The sequence below is a fragment of the Passer domesticus genome, chromosome 11 (assembly GCF_036417665.1).
Source record: "Passer domesticus isolate bPasDom1 chromosome 11, bPasDom1.hap1, whole genome shotgun sequence".
NCBI lineage: Eukaryota > Metazoa > Chordata > Aves > Passeriformes > Passeridae > Passer > Passer domesticus.
In genome coordinates, this window is record NC_087484.1 from 21920379 (window position 1) to 21942965 (window position 22587).

The 22587-nt window shown below is 41.9% G+C and overlaps 1 protein-coding gene across 3 annotated transcripts in view; it reads right to left on the reverse strand.

The window, feature by feature from the left end:
• The window catches only part of WDR33 (WD repeat domain 33), a 68608-nt gene extending 47084 nt beyond the window's left edge, over window positions 1-21524 (reverse strand). For 2 of the 3 annotated variants that reach the window (XM_064435783.1, XM_064435782.1), the window contains exons 1-6: window positions 21353-21517; window positions 5235-5458; window positions 3000-3068; window positions 2451-2555; window positions 1738-1833; window positions 1115-1266 (exon numbers count right to left, since the gene is read on the reverse strand). In XM_064435783.1, the coding sequence (XP_064291853.1) occupies window positions 1115-1266; window positions 1738-1833; window positions 2451-2555; window positions 3000-3068; window positions 5235-5438 (626 nt within the window). In that variant the 5' untranslated portion in view covers window positions 5439-5458; window positions 21353-21517. Of the gene's footprint in view, window positions 1-1114; window positions 1267-1737; window positions 1834-2450; window positions 2556-2999; window positions 3069-5234; window positions 5459-21352 lie in introns of all 3 variants that reach the window. The other variant, XM_064435780.1, reaches the window with a different exon arrangement.
• Between the last annotated feature and the right edge of the window lie 1063 nt (window positions 21525-22587).

Below are 22587 nucleotides of genomic sequence, written 5' to 3' on the forward strand. Positions count from 1 at the left end.
GAAAGTCACTGGAAAACAAGGAGTTATTTAATCATGTGAATAGGGCCAGAACACCTCCAACAACTGACAGGCACTCAACTTTCTGGTGCAGTGAAAGACCACAAGGGAGCCCTTGAGAAATCCTAGATCTTTATGATCAAGAAAGGGCCTAAAGCAGTAGAGAAATTCAGTGCATGGCCATGATAGTCAGATAGTAACTGAATCCAAATAAGCACTTCTCACAACCAAACTCTGGCAGAAAATGCTGCACCCTACCAAGAAAAATGGTGACTTTGGTGGAAAGTGAGTTTGTGGCAGTGAACCTTTATCACCATGGGCCAGCACCTGAACCCAAAGAAACACTGTGTTAGCGCCATTTGGGATCTGCAGCTTCTCTTCAGGCTTACTTTAAAAACATTTACTAAAAATTATATGCAGGTTTGCTCTAGAAACACCCTTCATTTACATCTTACTGATAAGTATCACTTTAGATTTGATTTTTATATAGACATTTGCACAACTGAGGCATCAACACTGAACCAAGAGAATATCCTACAATCTTCTTTTCAATAGCTTTCTTACAGTTTCAAGCTTGAAGAACCCATTCAGTATTAACATTAGACTTCTGTATGTGGCAGTCTGCGTGGGTATTTAGTATTACTGGAAGTCTTGGCTTCACCAAGCCAAGCAGTTCTTCACTTTATTTAGTGTTTTATTATTTTGTGAGAACTATGCAGGTGTTTTATTTCTGAAGGCTTTATATTTTATTCAGTTAAGATTATTAAAGACTGAATTCTTTATTTGGAATGAAATTGTTGTCTTACACAGTGCGTATAAAAAGGAATAACTGATACACATCGTCACCATATAAAAATGAAAAGAATACCAGTGCAAAATGCGGCAGACAAATACATCTCTAACATATTGCAGAGGCGGATACTGGGACAATACTAATTCAGAAAGGTGCCAGCAAAACGGTGAGAATGTGGAAACAAAAGGAAATCCTGTGTTTATGTGGTGCAGGAAGTTTCCCAGAATCTGACAGAGCCCATGCATTTCTGCACCCAGAATACACTTAGAGAACAGTCTAATCATGGCAATAGGTACTACAGAAAATGGTATATTGTGTATAAACCTGGCCTCTCTAATCGCCTCCTTATGTGCCTGGAACATCTTGACGTTGTTCATGTTGGACTGCCAGTATTTCACATATCCCCCGTGGTCTGCTGTCAGCATCCACATATCATTGTGTGACCAAGTCATAGCCCTTACAGGGCTGTCGTGAGCCTGCAAATTCAGAAACAGAACTTCTAGCAAACACATTCCAATACTCTCTGATCCACACAAACACTGAAGTTACTAACGTTCTGACTTAACAGCTGCAATGAGGAAACAAGAACAATGATGATCTAAATACATTCAAGATGTTGGGGGGCAAAATCCCTTACTCTGTATACAGTGGTCTTCTAAACAGTAAGAGTATTTGCACTTTGTTTTCAAAGTGGTTTTATTTTTATTACAAATACTCATAGTACATTCTTGAGAACAGTTAATATAGAAGATGGAGATGGAATGAGAAGCATTGAATGAATTGCCTGCAGCCATGGCCTGACATGGGATCACAACAAGACAGAAGACCTCTAAGGCTCCCATCACCACTCAGACCACAGACCCATGATGAACAGGGTGAAGATGTGTTCCTAAAACATGCTCCAAGACCTCAAGGAAATACAAAGAAATCTTGACAGATTACTTTACCTGCAATATTGTTTCAAAATTGAAAGTCAGTCCATTCCATAAAGTGAATTCCCCACTAGATGCACCAGTGACCAAGCGTCTCCCCTCAGGAGTCCACTGCAAAAGAAAAATTTAACTAAACCGTGCAAATTTAACATTCAAATATTTCTTCACAATTCTCCAAATAAATCATGAGCTTATTCAGGGACTCTGTGGAAATGGAAGCTACTAAATTACTTTCTAGAGGATGCAAGAAGGCAAAAATGCAAAACTGTGCCAGAGGACTTTTGTAACAACAGGACAAAGCCCACTGTAAAAACAATGAAAAACTCTAGTTGTAAAGATGAAACAGTTTACTGGCACCAGTGCATTTCTAGCACACGATATCCATACTAAACAATACTTATGACGTCATGGAGAAGTTGTTAAAAGCTGCTATGAGACTCAAACAGCACAGAGACCAAATCTCCTTTCTTTTGAGTCACAACATATCAGGTCTCTGAAATGTAGTAGGGAAGGTAGGAATTGCACCCCAAACTCAGAGTAATAACTCTTGTGTACTCAGACTTTACAACTTATTTTCCTAAAGCTTTCCACAGAAAGACTGGACACAGAAGTAGTCCATACACTACACATGCTATTTTTATTTAAAGATGCTTTGAATGCCATCTTGTTCAGCTAAGAATCATCTAATTTAAATTAAGACAACAAAGTACTTCCAACACCGTACTCACCCTGACAACAAACACTGGGCATTTTACTTTATTAGTAGATGTCCGAACAAATTTTGTTGTCACAGCATTCATAGGGTTGTTCAGCATTCCTATAGGAGGCACCAACTGTAAGAGAAGAAAGAAAAGATTTCCTGATGACATTTAAATCAGAACCTTCAAGAAAAGAACACATTCTAAACACCCATTTTTGGAAAAGCAATGTTATAATTTACAGGGATATTACCAGAAGTAAGTTGGTAGAAGTGTTTCAAAGCCTGCATGATTTAAAAAAACAAACATCCAGAAAAAGCATCTTCAAGAGCAGCTTTGCAACCTCAGTGCATTTTGAAAGTTCTTATGCACAGAAATTAAAAGCCTGTCCAACCTTAAGGTCCCTTCATGGACATGGATTCCAACAGAGCAAAATAACATAGAGTGAAGAAAGCCTTCAAAGCTTAAAGGCTTTTTGCAGATACAAAAATAACCTCAGCTGACAGGCAGAATCCTTCCAATTTTCTGGACAAATTTTACATGCACAACTTCATCAGTGAACAGGAAAACTTTACTTACATCATTGTAATACCCCGCATCGGGCTGGATCGCTCGCATATCTCGTTGGTCGCGCTGCCACACTCTGTTCTGGAAAGAAGAAAACAACTCCCAGTTCATAACAGTGTACTTCCTTGTTAAGTAACAGAAAATAAAAAACACATGGAGATCCTATTTGGGAAATTTTAAAGTGCACCAAGGATTTTAGAATGAACTGTGTTAAGACTTTGGCCTCAGGAAAAGGAACAAGTGGAATTTAAATTCTGTAAGAAAAGGAGTCAGGAATGTTTAAAGTGTTGATTTCAACAGATCAAAGCAACTCCAGGAAAGCAGCACTCCTAAGTAACAAGGAACATTTCTGTGGTACTCTGCTGCCCAGTGTCAAAGCTCAATATTCAGGACAAGAACTGACACCATTAGCATCTGTGCTGATGAACTCCCCATGAAATCCACACAGCAGCACCAGCTACAAAAGGACTTTCTGCAGAGCCAGCACAAAGACAACACTTTCAAAAGGTCACAACTTAAGACAACCAAGGGATAACAGCGCCTTCAATTACTTAAATTTTGTGAGTTGTTGACCAAAACCTTTTCAAAAACACTCCTCATGAATTTAGAATTAAATCACTTACTTTGGCTTTGTGCCACAGACCATACCAATTTGGATCTGTGCACATATTGGAAACAAGTCACAATTCTAGGTAAAGCATTCCCAGCACACACCACTACAGTTTGCTACAACTTCTTAAACCAAGAGCAAATTACACATTTTCTTGGTTCATTTTTTTTTTTTCCTAGAATTACATTAAATAAAATCAGTAGTAGTGAAGCCATCAGATGGAGATCAGTTGGTTTTTTTTTTTTTCTATGCTGTTAATGTTTTAATAAACAGAATTCTGAGGGTGCTTATTCCTGCCACAGTAAAAAGGTCCTGGACTTCAGAATTGTTTTTGAGCATAGTCCACTACGAACAGAATCTCTTTTGGGGCATTCCTAAAAGATAAAAATGTGCTTAAAATGTTTGATGTTTGAACAGATCTTAGATAATGGATTAATTATTATGAAAACCTAACTGTTAACACCTACAAGCTATAACCATGCACTGGCCATAGCAGGTGGAATTAATTTCGTCGTATTTTTGCCACTTTGCTCTTGCAGCTGTAACAATGTATTTAGATTTCATTCTGTTTCTCCCAGGGTAACATCCAGTACTGGTAGAGTAAATTTGGATGAGAAAATTGTATTTCTCAAGTAATGCTATCCCATCAGGTGAGCTAAATAAGCATTTTTATAGAAAAAATTTGTCAATAAAATTTAAAGTTTTTCTCCATTTCTTAACTGTATAGAAATGACTTTCAGAGGCCACACTGCAAGCTGAAGAGCTATTTAGTAAAATGATGAGAAAATATTTCTAGTGCCCTGATTATGGAGGGGAAGGGACAATGGTTCATCTTCCATTCTGGGAAATTTCTATTTCAAAACAAAAATAAGAATGACTACATTAGTTATAATCAGTTTTTTATGAAAAGCCAGAACATTACACAAGATATTCAACTGCACGCCAACTTGGAATTTTAAGATAAAACACAAAAGTTGGTATTTACACAAAGTACAGAACACTTGCAGTTTCATTGCCAATGCTCAACCTCCTTTTTATTCACAATATACCAAATTTACAAGCATCTGTAATTTTGGTTAGAAATGCAGCAGTAGCTCTCCCATATTCCACACTCCTCTGTAGCATCCCATGAACTCTCCCCCCTTGCTCAACCCCCAAGCCCTCAGCCCTGGAAACATTAACTGCTCCCCATGGAGTCATCCCTCCCCAAGGGAAAAACAGCTTCCCTCATGGACTTGGTGTCACAACTTCCTCTGGCCTCTCCTTCCCCTGTCACTGGCTGGGCATCCCTGGTGGCCACCCGCCTTCCCCTGGAGGCCAGGCCCCTCTGCCCAGCCCTGAGCTCCACTCTCCACCCCTTCCCCCTCTTAAGCTGCCTGCTCCACGTGGTTCATTCTCATGATACTCTGCGGGAATAAAACCTTGCAAAAGAGCCTTTCTGAGGCTGAGCCAGCTGCGGTGAGTGTTGAGTGGAGGTTTGACTGCGTTGCCTGAATGGTAACTCAGCCTGCTTTTCACCAAGGGACCAGGGACAGGCAGCAGCACACAGCGCTCTCACACAGCGGAAACCAAACAGCACAACCCCAAATATGAGGGAAAAAAAATTCTAAACAAAATCAAACAATCCCTTTCCTCACCTCCAAATATTTGATGACAGAAGGATTGTAGTCGATGGTCTTTCTGTTGACAGCTTTCCTCATGCGCTTGCCGTCGAAGGTGAGCTGCTGCATGGCCTGCTGCTGGGCGAAGTCGGGCCGCTTGTAGAAGAGCTGCCGCGGCGCCTGGTGCTGGAAGCGCGGCATGTGGAAGAAGCGCGGCGGGGAGCCGATCTCCGTGGCCATGGCTGCGTCCTGCGGGGGGGCTGCGGAGCACAGCACGCTTAGCACGGCACTGCCGCGGGCAGCACTGCTCTACAGCGTGCCACACAGCACGGCAAAAACCCCGCGGCAGCGTCTGCCCTAACTCTAGAGCATCTCCCCTAACTCTAGGGTAACAGCTTCAGAAAGCACCGTTACTGCATAAAACCAAATTGCTTCTTCCTCTGAATAATTATTATTTTTCCTCCGTGCTACACAATATCAATGGAGGTAAATACTTTTCGTCTCTATCAGGAGGAATTCTGTATTGAAATACATCACTATTAGGTTTGCATTGCCATCACGAAATTAAAAATGTGCAGGAAAAGAATGTTCTCAGTAAAATGGTATAAATAAATGCAAGAAATGGCAAGAACCTTCAATAGAGGGTATTTCAGATTCGATATAAACGACAGTAAACACCACTCTAATCAATTAATTTAGCTATTAAAAAAAGTTCTCAAATGTTGACTCAACATCTTATTCTATGACCTAAAAATAAAATTATATTCCTTTCACACAACTTCTTTTAAATGGACCACAGATCACAATCTACCTTTAGGTATATTTTCAATTCTGTGATGCAAAATAAATGAATCACACATTTAACAAGGTTTTGTAAATATAACTAAGACTCACTGAGAATGTTAAGAAAATGTGAGGGACAGGGAGAAAATTCCAATAATTCAGAATTTTTCTGACAGAGGGAAATGAGTGTAAAATCTCATTTTTCAGTCTAAGAAATCCTTAAGTGGTGAACTCATAGCAACTCCTTCAGAGCTGAAAACCACAATACACACAGTCTTTAAAGTGTAAACTAACTTCAGACTAAGCACTGACACTTGTGGAAACAATGACAGCTCAAACTACCTTTTGAACATGTTCTCCCCCACATCCTAAACTCACTCTGGGAAACATTTTAACCAAAAGAAACTAGCACTGTCATCAAGAAAAATCATTAACACCTAGAAACTCTCCTTTGCACAAAGGGTTAAAGTTTACACAGAAGCAAACTGCACGTAATAAAAAAAGGAACTAGCAGATTTCTTTTTTAAAAAGACTACATAATCTACTTGTAAATTAGTGAATGTACTTTCCTACATAGTCAAAATACTTTTATCCTCAATTTGCAAGAGCTGAAAAGTTGCTTCCCTGCCAATTTTACAATTTTATCTTGCTTTTTTGATCCCAGTAGTTCAAAAACATTTCCCTTTTTAAGTAGCAAAATAAAGCTAAGATAGAAATGTTAGATATAAGAGACCATTTAAAGGCAGCACAGGGTTTATTTTTAAGATGTTCTTTCTAACCACTAGGAGCAGGCTGTCCTTTAAGTAGCAGGCAGTTTGCTGGCACAGAGCAGCTCTGCAAACTCGGATTTACACTCTGCTTGCACTGCTAGCAGTGTGACAGGCAGCTCTGACACCAACAGCTCCCACACCAAACCACCACAGCAGTTCTCCATTCAGGACAAGTTCCAACTAAACCAGCACACTTCCATGAGAGGGGGAAGGAAATGTAACACCTTTGGCAGGTGTAGCATCTTATTAGACCAACTTGGTAACTGGAATGAAGGGGGAAGACAGAGAACAGCTTTCAAAACACAAACCTTCCCCTGAAGGCTCATCTGCCTGGAAGCTGCCCCGTTCCAGCCCCATGTTTGTGTGATTGTCTGCAAACACTCCCACTCCAGAGCCCACTGAACACACAGCTAGGACACATTCAGATTGCCTGAAACAAGGAATCCAGACTTCCTCACACAGGAATGACTTCAAAACCCCCAACACCATCTCAAATTCTCTTACTTGGCAGGAGAGAGCCAATTGTTGTAAAGAAGGTTCCAAGTGTGAAATATCAAAAAAGTTTTATTGTTGGGGGTTTATATAGAAAAAGAGAAAGTGGCTTCTCCAAAGGAGTTGAACAAGCTGGCATTAAACACACGAGTCCATTAAGTCTCCTAAATGTAACTATTCAATAGTCAGAGGAAAAGACCCAACAAAACCAAACAATCAAAAAACCTACAAAAACCTACAACACACCACAAAAAGCCCCAGACACCCAGATGAAATTTCCAGTACTACTCTTTCTCAAGTCTGAAGTTTTACACTCCCTTATACCAATCAGTGCTCTAAACCAGAGAGAAAAAGATATTTTTTTCAAAACCACACATCTGCACTCTCTAATAGGCAATGCAAAAATAAATGTCAAGAGCTGAGACCAAGAATGTGACAAGGATCTATACTGGAGGCTTAAAAAAAAAAAAAAAAGCTATCATTTGCAAGAAAACATTACATCCCAAAAATCCCTTTTTGGGGAAACACTGCAAAGCAGCAAGTTAATACTTTATTTTCATACTCCAGGAAAAAAATCTCCCAAAGCAATTTGCTGCATTACTATCATTGGTAAATACAGCATTAGGTGAGATATGGGTCAGTTTAGATTGCAATAGTTTTAGGTGAGTGCAACCAGTGTCTAGCTTAAATGAGCATAAACAACCTTGACTTAAGGCACAATCCATAGCAGCAAATAGTGGACCAAAGCCATAAAAAGGTTAATTACCCCTCTTCATGCCTACAGATCCTTCCACACTCATGATTCTGACAAGACAATAAGTGACACCACAACTACAATATGACAAAAAAAAGAAGAATTTTTATTCTGTTTCTTCAACTTCTGAAGTCACTGTCTCTTATCACAAAAAGCCTTCTACCTGCATTTACAAACTCTGAGAAAAGTATTGTTTATCCAGCTGCTTAGGATCATTTTCTTCTAATAATTGCTTCAAATACGATGTTTTTCCACATAATATCCTTATCACATCATATGTGCATATGACCAGTATATCATCTATGAACAGATATATAAAAAATGTGTGCACATAGACACTAGTGCATCTAATGTGAAGCTTCCAAACAAAGCAGCTTTAGAAAGAAATGGTTTTGGCACACAATTCTCACATGAAACCAGAGCATTTTTTTCCTAAGACCTCTATTTGAGTCAGAGAAATATACCCATTTAATGGTTATCAGTATCCTACTTGGTCTTTTGTTGGGACAAACCAAAGCCTCAGCAGGCTGTCCTTAAGATCTTTTTTATCAATTACAATGTCAGAATTCAGCATGTCTATTAGCTAAAGCTCCTTTTGCGTTGGCAGTGTGAGCAGAAACATGCAAACAAATATCAGAGGGCACGGTGCAATCCAGTGTAGTAACACCTGATTTCCTAGTTTAAGAAAGCACCAAAATGTTCTTTATTTTAGAGTCCATCAACAGGAGTTTAAATGGAAGAAACCATATTTTTCTTAATTCACACAATTAGAAGCAACAGCAAGATTTGTTTCCAACACGTGGCATAAGTCACATCTCATTTTATTGTTTCTGGACAGTAATGTTACCAACAACTGCTTTTTCTTCTAATTCATTACACCCTTATCTTAATGTGAACTAAGTTTATTTCTGTGTTCCATTCTTCCACGCATCCTTATCAGTTTTCTACTTTCCATCCCCTTGAACACCCTTTTCAAAGCCTCACACATTTAGAGACATAAATGAATTTGGGGATACAGAGCCCAGAGAGCAAGGCCTTCATTCCTCCCCAGTGGTGCCATAAGGATGCCAGGCCTATTAATGCCATCCAGCAATCAGAGAGATGTTACTGCAGAGCAGAATTAAAAATGAAAAAACTGAAAAATCTCACACCCAGAGCAGCATGGAGTAAAAGCAGATGGATCTGGGTGGTTTCTTTCCTTTTTAAAATGTGCAAAAGTCATATACACTAATAGTCAATTACAGAAAGTGGTTAGCACTGAATTTATGTTTTAATGACTTAACCCAAACAAGGCTACAAAGGTAATACTGGCATTTAACACAGCAGCATTATAACTTTATCATCTTGTTTGGATGTAGTTGTTCCTTTTATGTAAAAATGAACCTTGCATGAAGTTTTGACAATTGACAGATTGCAACTTCAATCATGCAACCAAAGCATTTCACACAAAACTTCACTAAACCAGACAAAACAAACTAGGCTACTCAAACCAAACTAAAAAGCTTGGAGAAAAAGAGTGATGGCTTATATTAAATACATCACTACTTATAGGTAGCTCAATACTACAAGAAAAAAAAAATATGTAGAATCTTGAGATATTTAATATGGTTTATGCAAAAAATAAAGCTCATTATTAATGAGATGCAGGTAACTAAAACATCCGTGCCTATTAAACAGATATTTTTAACTGAAGGCAAAGACACTTGGGTGGAATACAGTGTTATAAACTGAATATGTAAAAGAAAACTATGTTTCCAAACGGGAGCAAAGAAGGTTATGGTGCAGAGTGCAAGCAGCAGCCACTTTGCAAACCCCACGCTGAAGCACCACAGACACTGCCTGAAATGGCCACAGCAGCAAAAGAAAAGGAGTGCTGCACATCTCCTGAGGGTACCTATAGAACACTTCTTTACACAAGTATTAGTTCTGCTATAAAGTACATATAGACTCTAAAACCAGCACTTTTCCAGTGTAACAGAAACAGTGAGAATGGACAGGAGCTATTTGCACTGCAACAGCTCACAGGAGTTCAAAACATGCTTTGGGACACTTGGTGAAGAACACGGGACTGGAGAAGAACCACCTGAGTTCCTGAGCCTAGGAATGAGCTAAGAACACCACAGAGCAAAGGCACCCCAGGTTTATTGCTCAGTACATCTTTCCTTCATCAGCAAAGCACTTTCACATCTACAACGTATAGTTAACTGCATTCCTTTTAAAAATTATGAAGTCCTACTGTCAATAGTCATCTCTGAGAAAACATCTCTCTGCATTTTTTAATTTGTGTCTTAAGAAATCTATAAGTGCATCTGAATAAGCACAGCTGTTCAGAAAAACCATCACATCAAATAGAATTTAATGTTATTCCTTTCCCTTTTTGCAGAGTATCAACACTTAGATCTGTCTGTCCTTTGGGAGAGCGTGCATGTCTGCTCTGGACACCAGCAGTGGATCCTTCCATGGCTGCCCCTTCCTAAGGAAAGCTCTTTCTTGGCCTCCTCATCCAGTCTCTTTCCTTTCCTGGGAATCCTATCTCTTCCAGTACAAAAGAATTATGTGAAAACATATATTCCAGACAAATGTGCAAATTTTTTTCCATCTTCAGCAACCATGTTTTAGAAAACAAAATATATTTTTTAAAAAATTCAAAAGAAATTATACTTTAAAAAAAGAAATAAACATGTATGTACACACATATCATTTCTCCATTACACAGAAACAGAGTCAGCCATCCTGGTAAAAGACTGACAAGAGTGGCAGACAAGTTCTTGAAATCATAAAATTTCTAGGCAGGGGGTTACACAGGAAAAAAGAAAAAAAAAAGGATTCTTCACTTTGACAAACCATTTAAATAGTCTTCCAATTATTTTAAACTATATGAGATAGACCCAAAATGATTTCCCTTTTAAACAGAAAATGAACCTGAGCAAAAGGTTTGTTTTCAGTCAGGGTTTCTACATCTCCCTGGTTTCACTCACTGATAGGAATGGAGCAAGAGGGCTGCAGGAATGCTTAAAACCTGCAAAATTATCAAAAAAAAAATCACATTACCAAAGCCACTGTAAAACCAGCACTAGCAGCAGCAACCTTCTGCCACATTTTCCTGAATGAAAAAACTATTTTCTGCCAAAACATATTTCCAAGTCTGTCAATGAATTAATCTATCAACAACAGATGAGATCTGGTTTCTGCTCCATTCAGATCCCAGCAATTTCTAAAGAAAAGATTAATCTTACATTTCCTTCACTGCACATATGGAAAATCCACTCAGAAAACACTGACAAAGACATGAAAAAAACTCCACTATGCCAAACTGCAGATGCAGTGAAAACAGATTAATCTGACCAATTCCCCAAATCACTTTGTGTTTCAATTTCCTACTGCAATGGGAAAACACAATCAAATTCACAAAACCAAACTGCCCAATGTCTGAGAATTCTACATCTTTGTGAGACAAAAAAATCAAAAATCTCAAGTATTCTTGAGTACTTTTCTTATTACATGTAGGTTGTACTATTTTTATTTCAGAACAGATTTGAGACAGATTAAGCTGTTTCATTGGAATATAATGGTATCTTTCCCACTGATTATGAGAGAGAATTGGTGGATTAAGCAGGATTATAAAATTAGTTTAAAAACTAGACTCAATAATGAAGTACAAAGTTGCTCAACCTTTTAGTCAAAAGCAGACTTCCAACAGCAAAATAATTACGTAAGGTTCTTGACCTCTGAATATTTTAAACTATTATTCCCACTTCTGAATTATGTAAAGGCACTGCAGCATGCATTTTTGTGCATTTTTATATACACATCTCAAAAGATTTCCTACAAGGCATGCAGATGTGAACACAGAAGTTTAAACTTAGAACCAAAACCAATGTTACAATTCGAGAGTCCTTAATTATCTACAGGTGCTGGAGGTCCATAATACAGCAAATCAACAAAGTCAAGGCAGAAACACTGCCCTGTGTTATACAACACTGCTATTATGCAACATCCCTGTTCTCTGCAGTGAGCACTTCTTCCCTGGCCTCTACTGCTCTGCTCCCAACACACATCTGCAACCCTTCTCTATTGTATTCTATTTGTGAACCAAACTTTCCTAGAAATGGGCTTTAAATTCTGACCGTCCAAATCAAGGGAAAGAATTTAGCAGCTTTCCCCATTCCAGTCATTGTGTTCCAACAGAAAATGTAAAAAAAATAAAATAAAAATCTCATTTTTCATTCAAATTGCAGAAATATAAGTCAATCAATAATTGTCTGAGTCACAATAAACTACTCTGCCCAAAAGCCTCACAGATCTGTTCTTATTTGGAAATACTCCAAAGCTTTTTGTTTTAAGCACAGCCCAGAATCTCCTACACTGGCATGACCAAAAACTTAAAATGCAGCAGCACTTTTTTCCCCTTAAAATTCAGTTCTGTACTTTCACAATGCCCAGATTCACCAAGAAGTTCAAACCTTTGGATTTTTAACAGCACCTGAACATATTCACACACTGTATGGAGTTTAAAAGGACAGAATATGCAACATGGCAAAATGGGATTATACTGATGCAGTTTTGGATTTAAATGGTTTATTCCCTGCAGGAAAAGGAGGGCTGATATTTAATAGACAAAAAAGGCCTACTACTTTAAGTTTCCCATAAAAACACACAATGTTCAAGAACTTCTGAAAGAGGAGAGCAAATTTACAGACAAATGGAGCTATCTAAAACCACCATGGAGAGCACCTCCCAAGAGCCAGTCTGGAGCCCTCTGCTACAGAGACAAGCTCCAACAGCTGAGCCTGCGTAGCTGCATGGAAGTTACACACACTTCAGCTCCTTCTTTAAACACTTCAAATTTCCGATTTCTAGTACTCAACAAAGACCCCATAATCAAATCACAAATGTTCCTTATTTTTTATGCTCAAGCTGAACCCTTGACTCATTCCAAAGCAGACATATTTACAGGAGATCATGTGCTTACATACACTATAAAAACCCTGAAAATACTTCAGTTCCCAGGACTCAGACAGCTCGTGCTTCACCTCTCTGGCTATAGTACAGAAAATTGCCTTCATGAGTGCCACAGCCTGGAACCTTTGCCTTTCTGCACCTCACAAAAGCAATTTCTGTGAGCGAAAGTTTCTTGAGCTGAACTTCAAAACAAACATGGAAGCAACCAGATTGCACCTCAGCTAGAAGACAGACAGGACTTGGTTTGCTGCCATGATTTTACTGTTACCAGCTGGATACCTTGGTTTTACCTTAAAGTTTACTCAACATATTTTTTAATAGCACATTTTTCCTCCCTCTAAATTTCCCAAATACCCTTTTATTTCAACTACTGCTTAGTATTTATCAAGAGGTGCACTGTAACCCAAACTGGCTTTTATTGGGAGTTCCTGAGATAACAATTCATCTTACCTAGCTGAAGACTCCCAGCCTGGCTTTCACTGAAGCGATTACTGATGCTGCCTTACCTTGGAGCTGCCACTTTGTCAGGAAACAAAACTTTAGGACTGATGTTTAAAACTCATAAGCATGTCACGACAGGTACTAAAAAACCTGACTTATGAAAAGTAGTTTAAAAGAAAAAGAAAAAGCCTGCCATCCTTGCTAATGCTAAAAATCAAGACACTCTTCAGCTGGTTATAATACCAAAACTCAGTGAACAGAAGTCACAGCAGAATGTGTGAATGCTCCTCCCAGTTTCACCCAATAAGCAGCTGCTGTTTCCTGTTCACTGACTGAAGCTCTGGGCTGTTCTGAGAGCAGCTCCTACAAAGCCAGGGGCTCTGCCTGCCCACAAGAGCCCTGCAGGTCTCCTTGCTCATTCCCAGGAGTTCCTGGTGAGCCATTCCTCACATCCCCCTTGACTCAAGCACTACTGTTAGCTACATAATGGGATAGACAGGGACAGAGGGGAGAAAGAGTGAGAAGAAACTCAAAAATTCTTCAGAGGACTTTATCATCAGCAGAAGGGAAAAGGACTAGAAGGACTAAGGCAGTTTGTAGGCAAGACTGAAGTAGAGAAACACAACAAATTGCCTTTGCTTCAGGAGCAACCTCCTGAAATTCTGATGATTAAGAAAACAAAGTTAATCTAATCTAGCAACAGTTTCCTTCACCTCATTCACACCGTGGAACAGAAACATACATTTTAACATACCAAACACAGTTGAGTATCTGAGACCCAAAGAGTTGCAAATTCAACGCTGACAAGACACCCAAGCCTTTTTAGTAAAATGTGGCAATTATAAAGAGTAGCAACATGTTACAAAGATTTACTTTTCACAACCCTTATCTGTTAAATGATTACCAAACATACCCAGAACTCTTGCAACATTTGCTTTTGCATAGAAGAGAAGCTGCAAATATCAACAGAATTTAGGCAATCTTCACTTCATCACCCCAGGAATTCTCACTCCTTGCCCCTCTCTCCTCCCTTTACTGTTATTCAGGTCCATCTTCTGGCAAAATAATGCTGTCTCCCATTCCAGTTTCTGGGTCAAAAAGGCAGAAGAGTGTCTTAATTTTCTATAATTACACACTTGAAGTCTAGAAGGGGTAGCAGGGGGCAGGATGATAGTGCTATCATGTGTGATCATATGAAAAAATGTGCCTTTATATGGTGAAAAGTGTAAGGAGGTTAAAAAAAAAAAAACAAAAAAAAAAAAAAAAAAAAACAACTAAAGGCAGTTTTTTTCAGCAGTTATTAACTGTATTTCAAAGATCCTTTTTCTACTTCTCTCACCAAAATGAGATGTTATATCTCAGTAGAAACTCCAAGATAAAAGAGCTTTTTATTTTGCTGCATATTTCAATGCTAAAATCCATTCACCACTGATGTCCATACCCTAACCTGCATCCAGAGGTGGAGACTGCACCAGAGCCCTCATCTTCTGGGCACCTCAAGGTTACCTACACATCTCATGTATTCAGTGTAAGGAAGGAAGAGACTAAACAACCCTACATCCACCCTGCAGAATAAATGGCCTAGCACACACTACCCCACAATGTTTTCTTCACAATATCCAAGATGATTTTTTTAAAGGGATTCTTTATTCTCTTTTCATAAAAAGATGTAGCAGATGCACACATACTTATCCAAGACAAATTTGTTAACTGCCCCAACAGCAGAATAGCTAAATTAGCAACTATGTTTACAGCAAGATATGCAAATGAATATCTACAGTTGTTATGCCTAGACTCTGCTGATGAAGAGACATCGTTAAGCAAAAGTAGTGGAATTGCAGCAAACAATTCAAACATTATTGAATCACACAAAGCTGCTAAACAAGGCTGATGAACCCTGCTAATTATCAATGCTCCCCAGTTTTTATCTTACTGTTGAAGCCAAGGAGTTTAAAACAGACAAAAAAACCCCAACAAATCTGACAAACACCTGCTAAATTAAGGGAACAGTCCAAGAAAACAGCACTTCTAAATAAAGTTCTGACTGCAGATTATTTACGTGAAGATCTCCAGAATTGCAGCTTCCCACTGTCTGCTTCAGTTAAGATATGAAAGTCTAGCATATATGCAAACTATTCTTTGTGGAAGATTAATGCATAACCTCTGTTTGCTGCTGGTTAGGCTGGAAACTGTTCAATCCCATGAGGAACAAACTTAAAATAGGACAAAATAAACATTGCTGTTTATTGTAGTTTCAATCTATAAAATTACAGCTATCACTTGAGCAGTCCTATGTTTTGTCAGAAATTTCCACCTATTTTCAAACATAACCAACCTAGATATTTCTCCTATAACAAGAAACTTTCAATACTAGAACAGTTTCTGAATTGATGGGTGATGTATACACATATCATTCAACTGAAAATGAATTAGAAATGCACTTTTTAACTGGAATCACAGAGCCAGTTTGTTCCAGGAATCTGTTTTCTGATCTTCACTTGTGGATTACGAGCCATGCAATGCCTATATATGGCTATGTATACATATGTGTGTGTATATATAGACACAAACTGCTAAAACACACTTCTAAACTCTTTAGTAAACAGCCTTTGCTTTTACCACTTAGTAGAGTTCAATAAAACCTTCTGTATCAATACATCTCTCAGTAAAGGGAAGTCAAGCTCACACAAAGCATTTCAAGGAGAAAGGGTTCAGTGTCAGATTCTCCCTAAATACAGAAGTCTTCCATTTCCCCATGAGAACAACCATTCAGCAGAGCAGCACATCACCAGAGAGCTTCAGTTTTGAAAGCTGGAGTTCTCCAAAAGTCTAAAATCCCTTAGCATTTCTTTCCTGCTTCTTATCTCCTGCCTTGAGAATATCAGCAAGTTTTCCTGTCAAAAGCAGCATTTTCATCACCAGTATTTTCATTTTACTACACAGAAAGCTTGGCAGCAGTGGCTTATATCAGTTAGGAGTCTACAAGGATACTACAAGAAATAGCTACTTCATTTATTAAGTTTAGATTTGCTAAGGAGACCAAAATATTTGCATCCATGCATAGAAAAAGATTTTAAAATACGGTTTGATGACTGATTCTAGTATGACTTTAGCTCCAGACTCTGTAATTGAGAAACAGTGCAAACACTGCAGAACACACACACTCATTCAGTCTCCTGCAATGCACTCCTCCTCCCTGCAATTCTGCACAATCCCCAACTCTTCTCGTGGTACAACCACAACATTTCACCAGTCTCTGCAAAGAGGTGCAATGGTTTGCTTACAAACCTGGCCCAAAGGAAGAAACTTTCAAAGGTAAGTGGTAATTTTTGCTGGGATGGGGCAAGGAGGACAAGGGCAGAGTGGTTGCTGCTTCTTGTGACCACACAGCCTAAGTGCAGCCATAGCTACTGAGGGAACTTCAGCACTGAATTGCTGAGCTGACCCAAATCCCAACCAAAACTGCTGAGACCAAACCCAAAGCAGCCCTGGCTTGAGCCCAAGCGTGTGCTCCCTCCCATGACCCCTCCTTCAAGCCAACACAAACATCTGAGACCACGCTGGCCATGCACCTAAAACACTGCTCACTGTTATGAGACCATTTTAGCCAAAACTCAGAGCAGCCTGGCAGGCAGCTGACTGCTGAGAATTCCAGGGAATGACTCCACTGAGCAGCAGGATCAGAAGCTGGGCAATGCCATGCCAGATTACTGCACAGCCCACAGCCTTCAGGCTGTAACTCCAGCCCTTCCATCAGCTGGAGCTGTGCTGCTGCTTCACCAGCTCCAAGTGCAGCTCCTGTCAAACCCAAAACTGCAGCTGAATGCTCCTCTACCCACAGTAAATAAAATATGAGTCACTGTGCTGCCAAAAGTGCACCATGAACACAAAACTATACCAAACACACTGCTAAAGACTTCTTGCTATCCAGCCTCTGGCCTCTTTCAAAAAAAAGACACATTAACATATTATTTTGTATAATGTTTCTTTTGGATTTGGGATACTGATTTAAAGGAATCCTCAAATGCTTAAACTGCAGAAACATGGATTAATTCATGCATCCCTGTGCTCATATTAAATTATATAAAACATTATTATAAAGAACTGATCTGTGCCAACAAATCCATAGTCCTAGTGACAAAACTGCTTTTGGCTCTGTCAGACTATCCTGCTGAACTTCGTGGCACTCACTTTTGGGTAAGTCACAGGTGAGTGACTAAGAGCCACCTACATTCCAGGCTTCGTGACCAGATGCTTTGGATCAAACCTTGGAACTGCAGACATGACCATAATTTCAGGGATGTGACTTCAGAAGAGCTGATCTGTCAGATCAGGCCAGAGCACGCTGCCTCTCATCAGCCTCACCACCACCCCGAGCAGCCCAGGCCAGAGCCATGGCAGACACAGGGATTTGCCATCACCTCCTCTGTCCCACCTCACTGGATCCAGAACCCTGGATGTTTAACATCCAGGCCAAAACAGAGAAGTGAGCCAGAGTAAAACAAACATCCTATGTCTGCTCACAGAAAGGGTCTCCCTGTACAGCTGCCTGCACCACTGCATTGACTTCTGGACAGGCAAAAGAATATTATAATTTTAATTATTTAAATGACCTAAAATTATAGGTTAAGTAAAATTTACAACTACTCTGATAATATTTTCAAAGCTTCAAAAGTTAATAGAATTTTTTTTCAAACCAATATGCTTTATTATACTGAAGACTAATTAAGTAGCACCAAAGAGCTCATATGGCATGTTATTGTTCATCACATCAAAATCAACTAACAAAGCAAACAGAAAACTGAAAGTGTTCAGATTTAACAACAGGATATGGAAAAATCCTATTTAGAGGAAAAATGAAGTTGAAGATAAAGTTTTAACTCTTTTACTGATGGAAAGAAATGGTACCAGGGTTACTTGATGCAATATATAAGTGAGGAAGAAATGTTTTTATTTGTGTCTAAAGAATGTGAAAAATTGCTCAGACTTTTTTTATATGTACAAGAACACTTATATGTACTAGTTTGGAACAACACAAGCTTTACAGGGTTAGACAACAGTGATGATCAACATTGTAGAGAGTGTTTCCTTCTGCTGGTGAGAGCAAATGTGCTGAAGCCCCGGTGAGTGCAAGTGCTGAGGACAGAAGCCCAGCTGTGGTGCAGAGGTGGAGCAGGACAGGATCACGGAGTATCCTGGTCTGCAGGACCCCCCAGAGGCAGATGGAGCCCCTGATCACTGCACAGCCCCAGCAGGGCTGGAATCACTGAACTGCCTGCCTGGGCAGCAATCTGCCAGCAGAAGTGCCATGAGCTCACCAGAGGAAGCAGCTCGCTGCTCTCCTGCTAAATACACACTTCCATCCCCATTCCAGGTTTCACAACTGACTGGGACACCCAGCCCCAGAGGGGAGAGCAGGTTCAACCACAAGGGACATGATGAAATGCTGAGTAGCTTTTTAAATACCAGTGAGCAAGAAGAGATTGCTGGGAAGTTCAGCACCATTTGGAAAATAGAGGACCATGGATGCTCCAAACTGGTGAAATTACTAGCAAAGCACAAATGAAAACCAGTTAGCTATCAAAAACTCTACTTCTCTGCTCTTACCTTCAGATATTTTCTACAATAAGAAGAAAACACCAAGGTTATTTTAAAGTTTTAATCTTTTGAAAGACCCCTGGCACATCTCCCCAGCACCATGCTCTAACAATGCTCAGTTTCAGTATTAACCAGGCCTGCATATCTGTATTTTCACTTTTGTGAATATAACAATCCAGTATGAGGAATGTAAACATGGCAAATAAAGAACAAATTCTGTCAAATTCACAAACACACTGCAGATAGCTTCTGCCTTGTTTTCACAAGTAGTTTTCTAAACTATAACCTCTAGCTGAGCAAGGCCAAAATAATTCTCATTTCAGTGTTACTGAACCCACTCTTGAAATTCTAGATACCTGACTAGCAGATGCACAAAATGAAATATTTTGCATGGAATCATCCCAGTACAGACTAAACTGTATTCCTTCCAGCCTAATGTCTTCTCCATGAGTGTTTTTCCAGGTGAGTCAGAAGACTCCTCTGCTAGGGATGGGAACAGAACAAGAGGTTTCTTCTCCCCTCCTCACAGCAAGGTGTCTCTGCTGCAGCAAAAGGAGGCATTCCTGGCACCTCTATCCCAAGCACAGTTTAGGCTTTTACTTCCTGTGCTGATATCACAAAGACAAAACTGATGAGCAATTTCCAATCCCAACAGTCCAATATTTAATGCTCCAAGGGACCAACACTTCAGATACCAGGGAATGGCTGCCACTGCTTGCAGTGACTGACATTTAATCCAAAAGGTTTTAGCAGCTCAATCAGTAGCTACTCACACCTAACATTCTCTGCAGCTCTAAGGGTTTTTTCTCCCCCAATCTTTCAATACTTTATTTTTAGTATCTATATTTTCAAATCTTCTCATTAGAACTATTACAACACAACTGAACAAGATGTTAAGAATCAGATTTTTGAAACACATTTAATAATTATATAGCCTCAGAGTAAGAATGTTGCAGCACATCACTGAGAAGTGTCAGTTTACTTGAAAAAGAACTCAGGAGCAGGACTGGAATCACTGCAAACTCACTGCCTCGACAGCAAACTGGCAGCAAAAGGGAGCCCTGGAGTCTTTTGGCACAACACTTTTTGTTGTTCAATACTATGAACTCTCTGACCTGCATTATTGCCTCTCTTAAAGGCAGGACAAAGCATAAGCATAAAAGTTACAGCACTGAGTTAAGCATAAAAGAACAAAAATACTCTGCAAGAAGGATGAGGGATTACTGCCTACATAAAAAAGAGATTCCTGAATAGTACCCACAAACTGCAAGCAAGGATACAATGATGCACAAGACCTGCAGAGCACAGAACCACTTACCTATGACAACTCTGTCTCACAAATGTGCTCAAGCAACTGCTAATATTGAAAAATACTGTATTTGAGACTAAAAATTTATTTACTCATAACAAAGAAGATAACAATCAGCACGAGAGAAATAACACGCACCTCTAAGGAGGCAGGAAATTTAACGAGCTCTCTCCAAGGGAAAAACGCTGAGCTATTTTTTTCAGGTCGAGCTCGTCCCCTAGGTGTGCTGGCCAGGCACGGGCTGATGAGTGCGGCCGCTGGAATGTGACACCACCCGATCCCCAGCCCCTCCAGCAGCCCGCACAGGGGCTGCTGCGCGGCTCTGTGCTACTGCACTGCAGGAACACGCTCCAGCAACAGCGGGGCTCCACAGCACTAAACGTGAGCAACAGCCCTCTCGGCATCCGTAAGAAAACCGAAAATAATAGCTGTCCATTCTTTTACCGATGTTTATTAGTGCTACAGAACTAGGACCGTTCTTCACTGGCACCTGAGAAGCTTAAATACTAACCGAACGTAGTATTCTACGTCCGTGGCGTTTTCTTCTCTCCTTAAAACACAGAGGATTACCCATATAAATAGCCACTTAAGTAAAAAATTCGAGGTATCTAACACGGTTCGGAATGGCCAGAGCTTCCCAGCCCTATGCTCAAAGCAGCCACAACCCGACCTCCACTCAGACCCAAGGCGGAGGGAAGAATAATATTAAGAACTAATAACATTAAAAGAAGTAGAAAAAGCCAGGAGTGAGAGACTCGGCCGAAGCCACGGCCAGACACCTGTGCGGCGGAGGGGACCGGGGCCCCGCTGTGCGCTGCCAGGCCCGGCCCTGGAGCACACCCCGCCACGGGCCCGGCCGTGCCGCTGGGCCCTGGCTCGGCTCTCGCCGCTGCTCGGGGCCCCCCGGGCCGGGCACCCCCCGTTCCCGCCGGCGGCCCCCGCCCTGCCCCGGCCGCGCCGCTCCCGGGCCGCGGCCTAAAGATGGCGGAGGGGCCGCGCTCCCCGGGCTGCTCCCCCGCGCCGCCCAACACCGAGCCGCACTCACCGCCCAGCCAGCCTCTCGTACCGGGACTCCGAGGCCCACCGACACCTCGCTGCCCGCCTCGTCCTGCTGGCTCCGGCAAACTCCGCCGCCGCCGCCGCCGCCTCACGACCCGCGGCCGCCCGCCATCTTCCCTCCGCCTCCCCCGCCAGCAGCGCACGCGCCCCACACCAGCGCGCACGCGCACTACCTCGGGGCGCGCGGGCGGGGGCGCCGCGCCTGAAGGGCCCCGGGCGGTAACGCGCGTGCGCGCTTGGGGTGGGGCGCGCGCCGCTTCCGCGAGCCGACCCGGCCGGCGCACCAATCACAGGGCGAGAGTGCGCAGGGCTGCGCGCATGCGCGGAGTGTCTGGCGGGGCCGCCCCGCGTGTGGTGGGGCCGTGAGGGAGCGCCGAGCGTCCCGCAGAGCCGCCGGGCGGGATCTGCCCCGCGCACTCCCGGGACCCGCCGGGCGGGATCTGCCCCGCGCACTCCCGGGACCCGCCGGGCGGGATCTGCCCCGCGCACTCCCGGGACCCGCCGGGCGGGATCTGCCCCGCGCACTCCCGGGACCCGCCGGGCCGGGATCTGCCCCGGGCACTCCCGGGACCCGCCGGGCGGGATCTGCCCCGGGCACTCCCGGGACCCGCCGGGCCGGGATCTGCCCCGCGCACTCCCGGGACCCGCCGGGCCGGGATCTGCCCCGGGCACTCCCGGGACCCCCGGGGCAGCTTGCCAAAAGAGGCACTGCCCGCGGCCAGGGCGGTAATTGCCTCCCGGCACAGCCGTGTTGTGCCTGCTCCGTGATGGTTCCCTCACGCTCGCCAAACGCCCAGGCGCCACAAGACACTCCGCCCGGGTGGATCCCAGCAATCCCTTTGGAATGGGTGCCCGGGGAGGCGGTGGAGGCACCGTGTCTGGAGGTGTTTAAGGACAGGCTGGAGGTGGCACTCAGTGCCATGGTCTGCCTGGCAGGATGGTGTTTGCTCAGAGGTTGGACTCGGTCTCACAGGTCGTTCCAACCTAATCGATTCCGTGATTCCATTCTCTGTCCCCCCTACCGGGCCTCAGAACACAAGCAAAACCTACTAATCTCAAGGCTAATAATCTGTTTGTGTAGGATGGTGGGAACTCCTGAGATCGTTTACAGATCACTAGGTCTGTTACACTCCTTGGTATTCCTAAGGGTGCTTACAAAGGCCTCATCAAGTAGTAGAGTGTAGATAGAGAGATGCAGAATGGCTTTTTCCCCTGAATTAG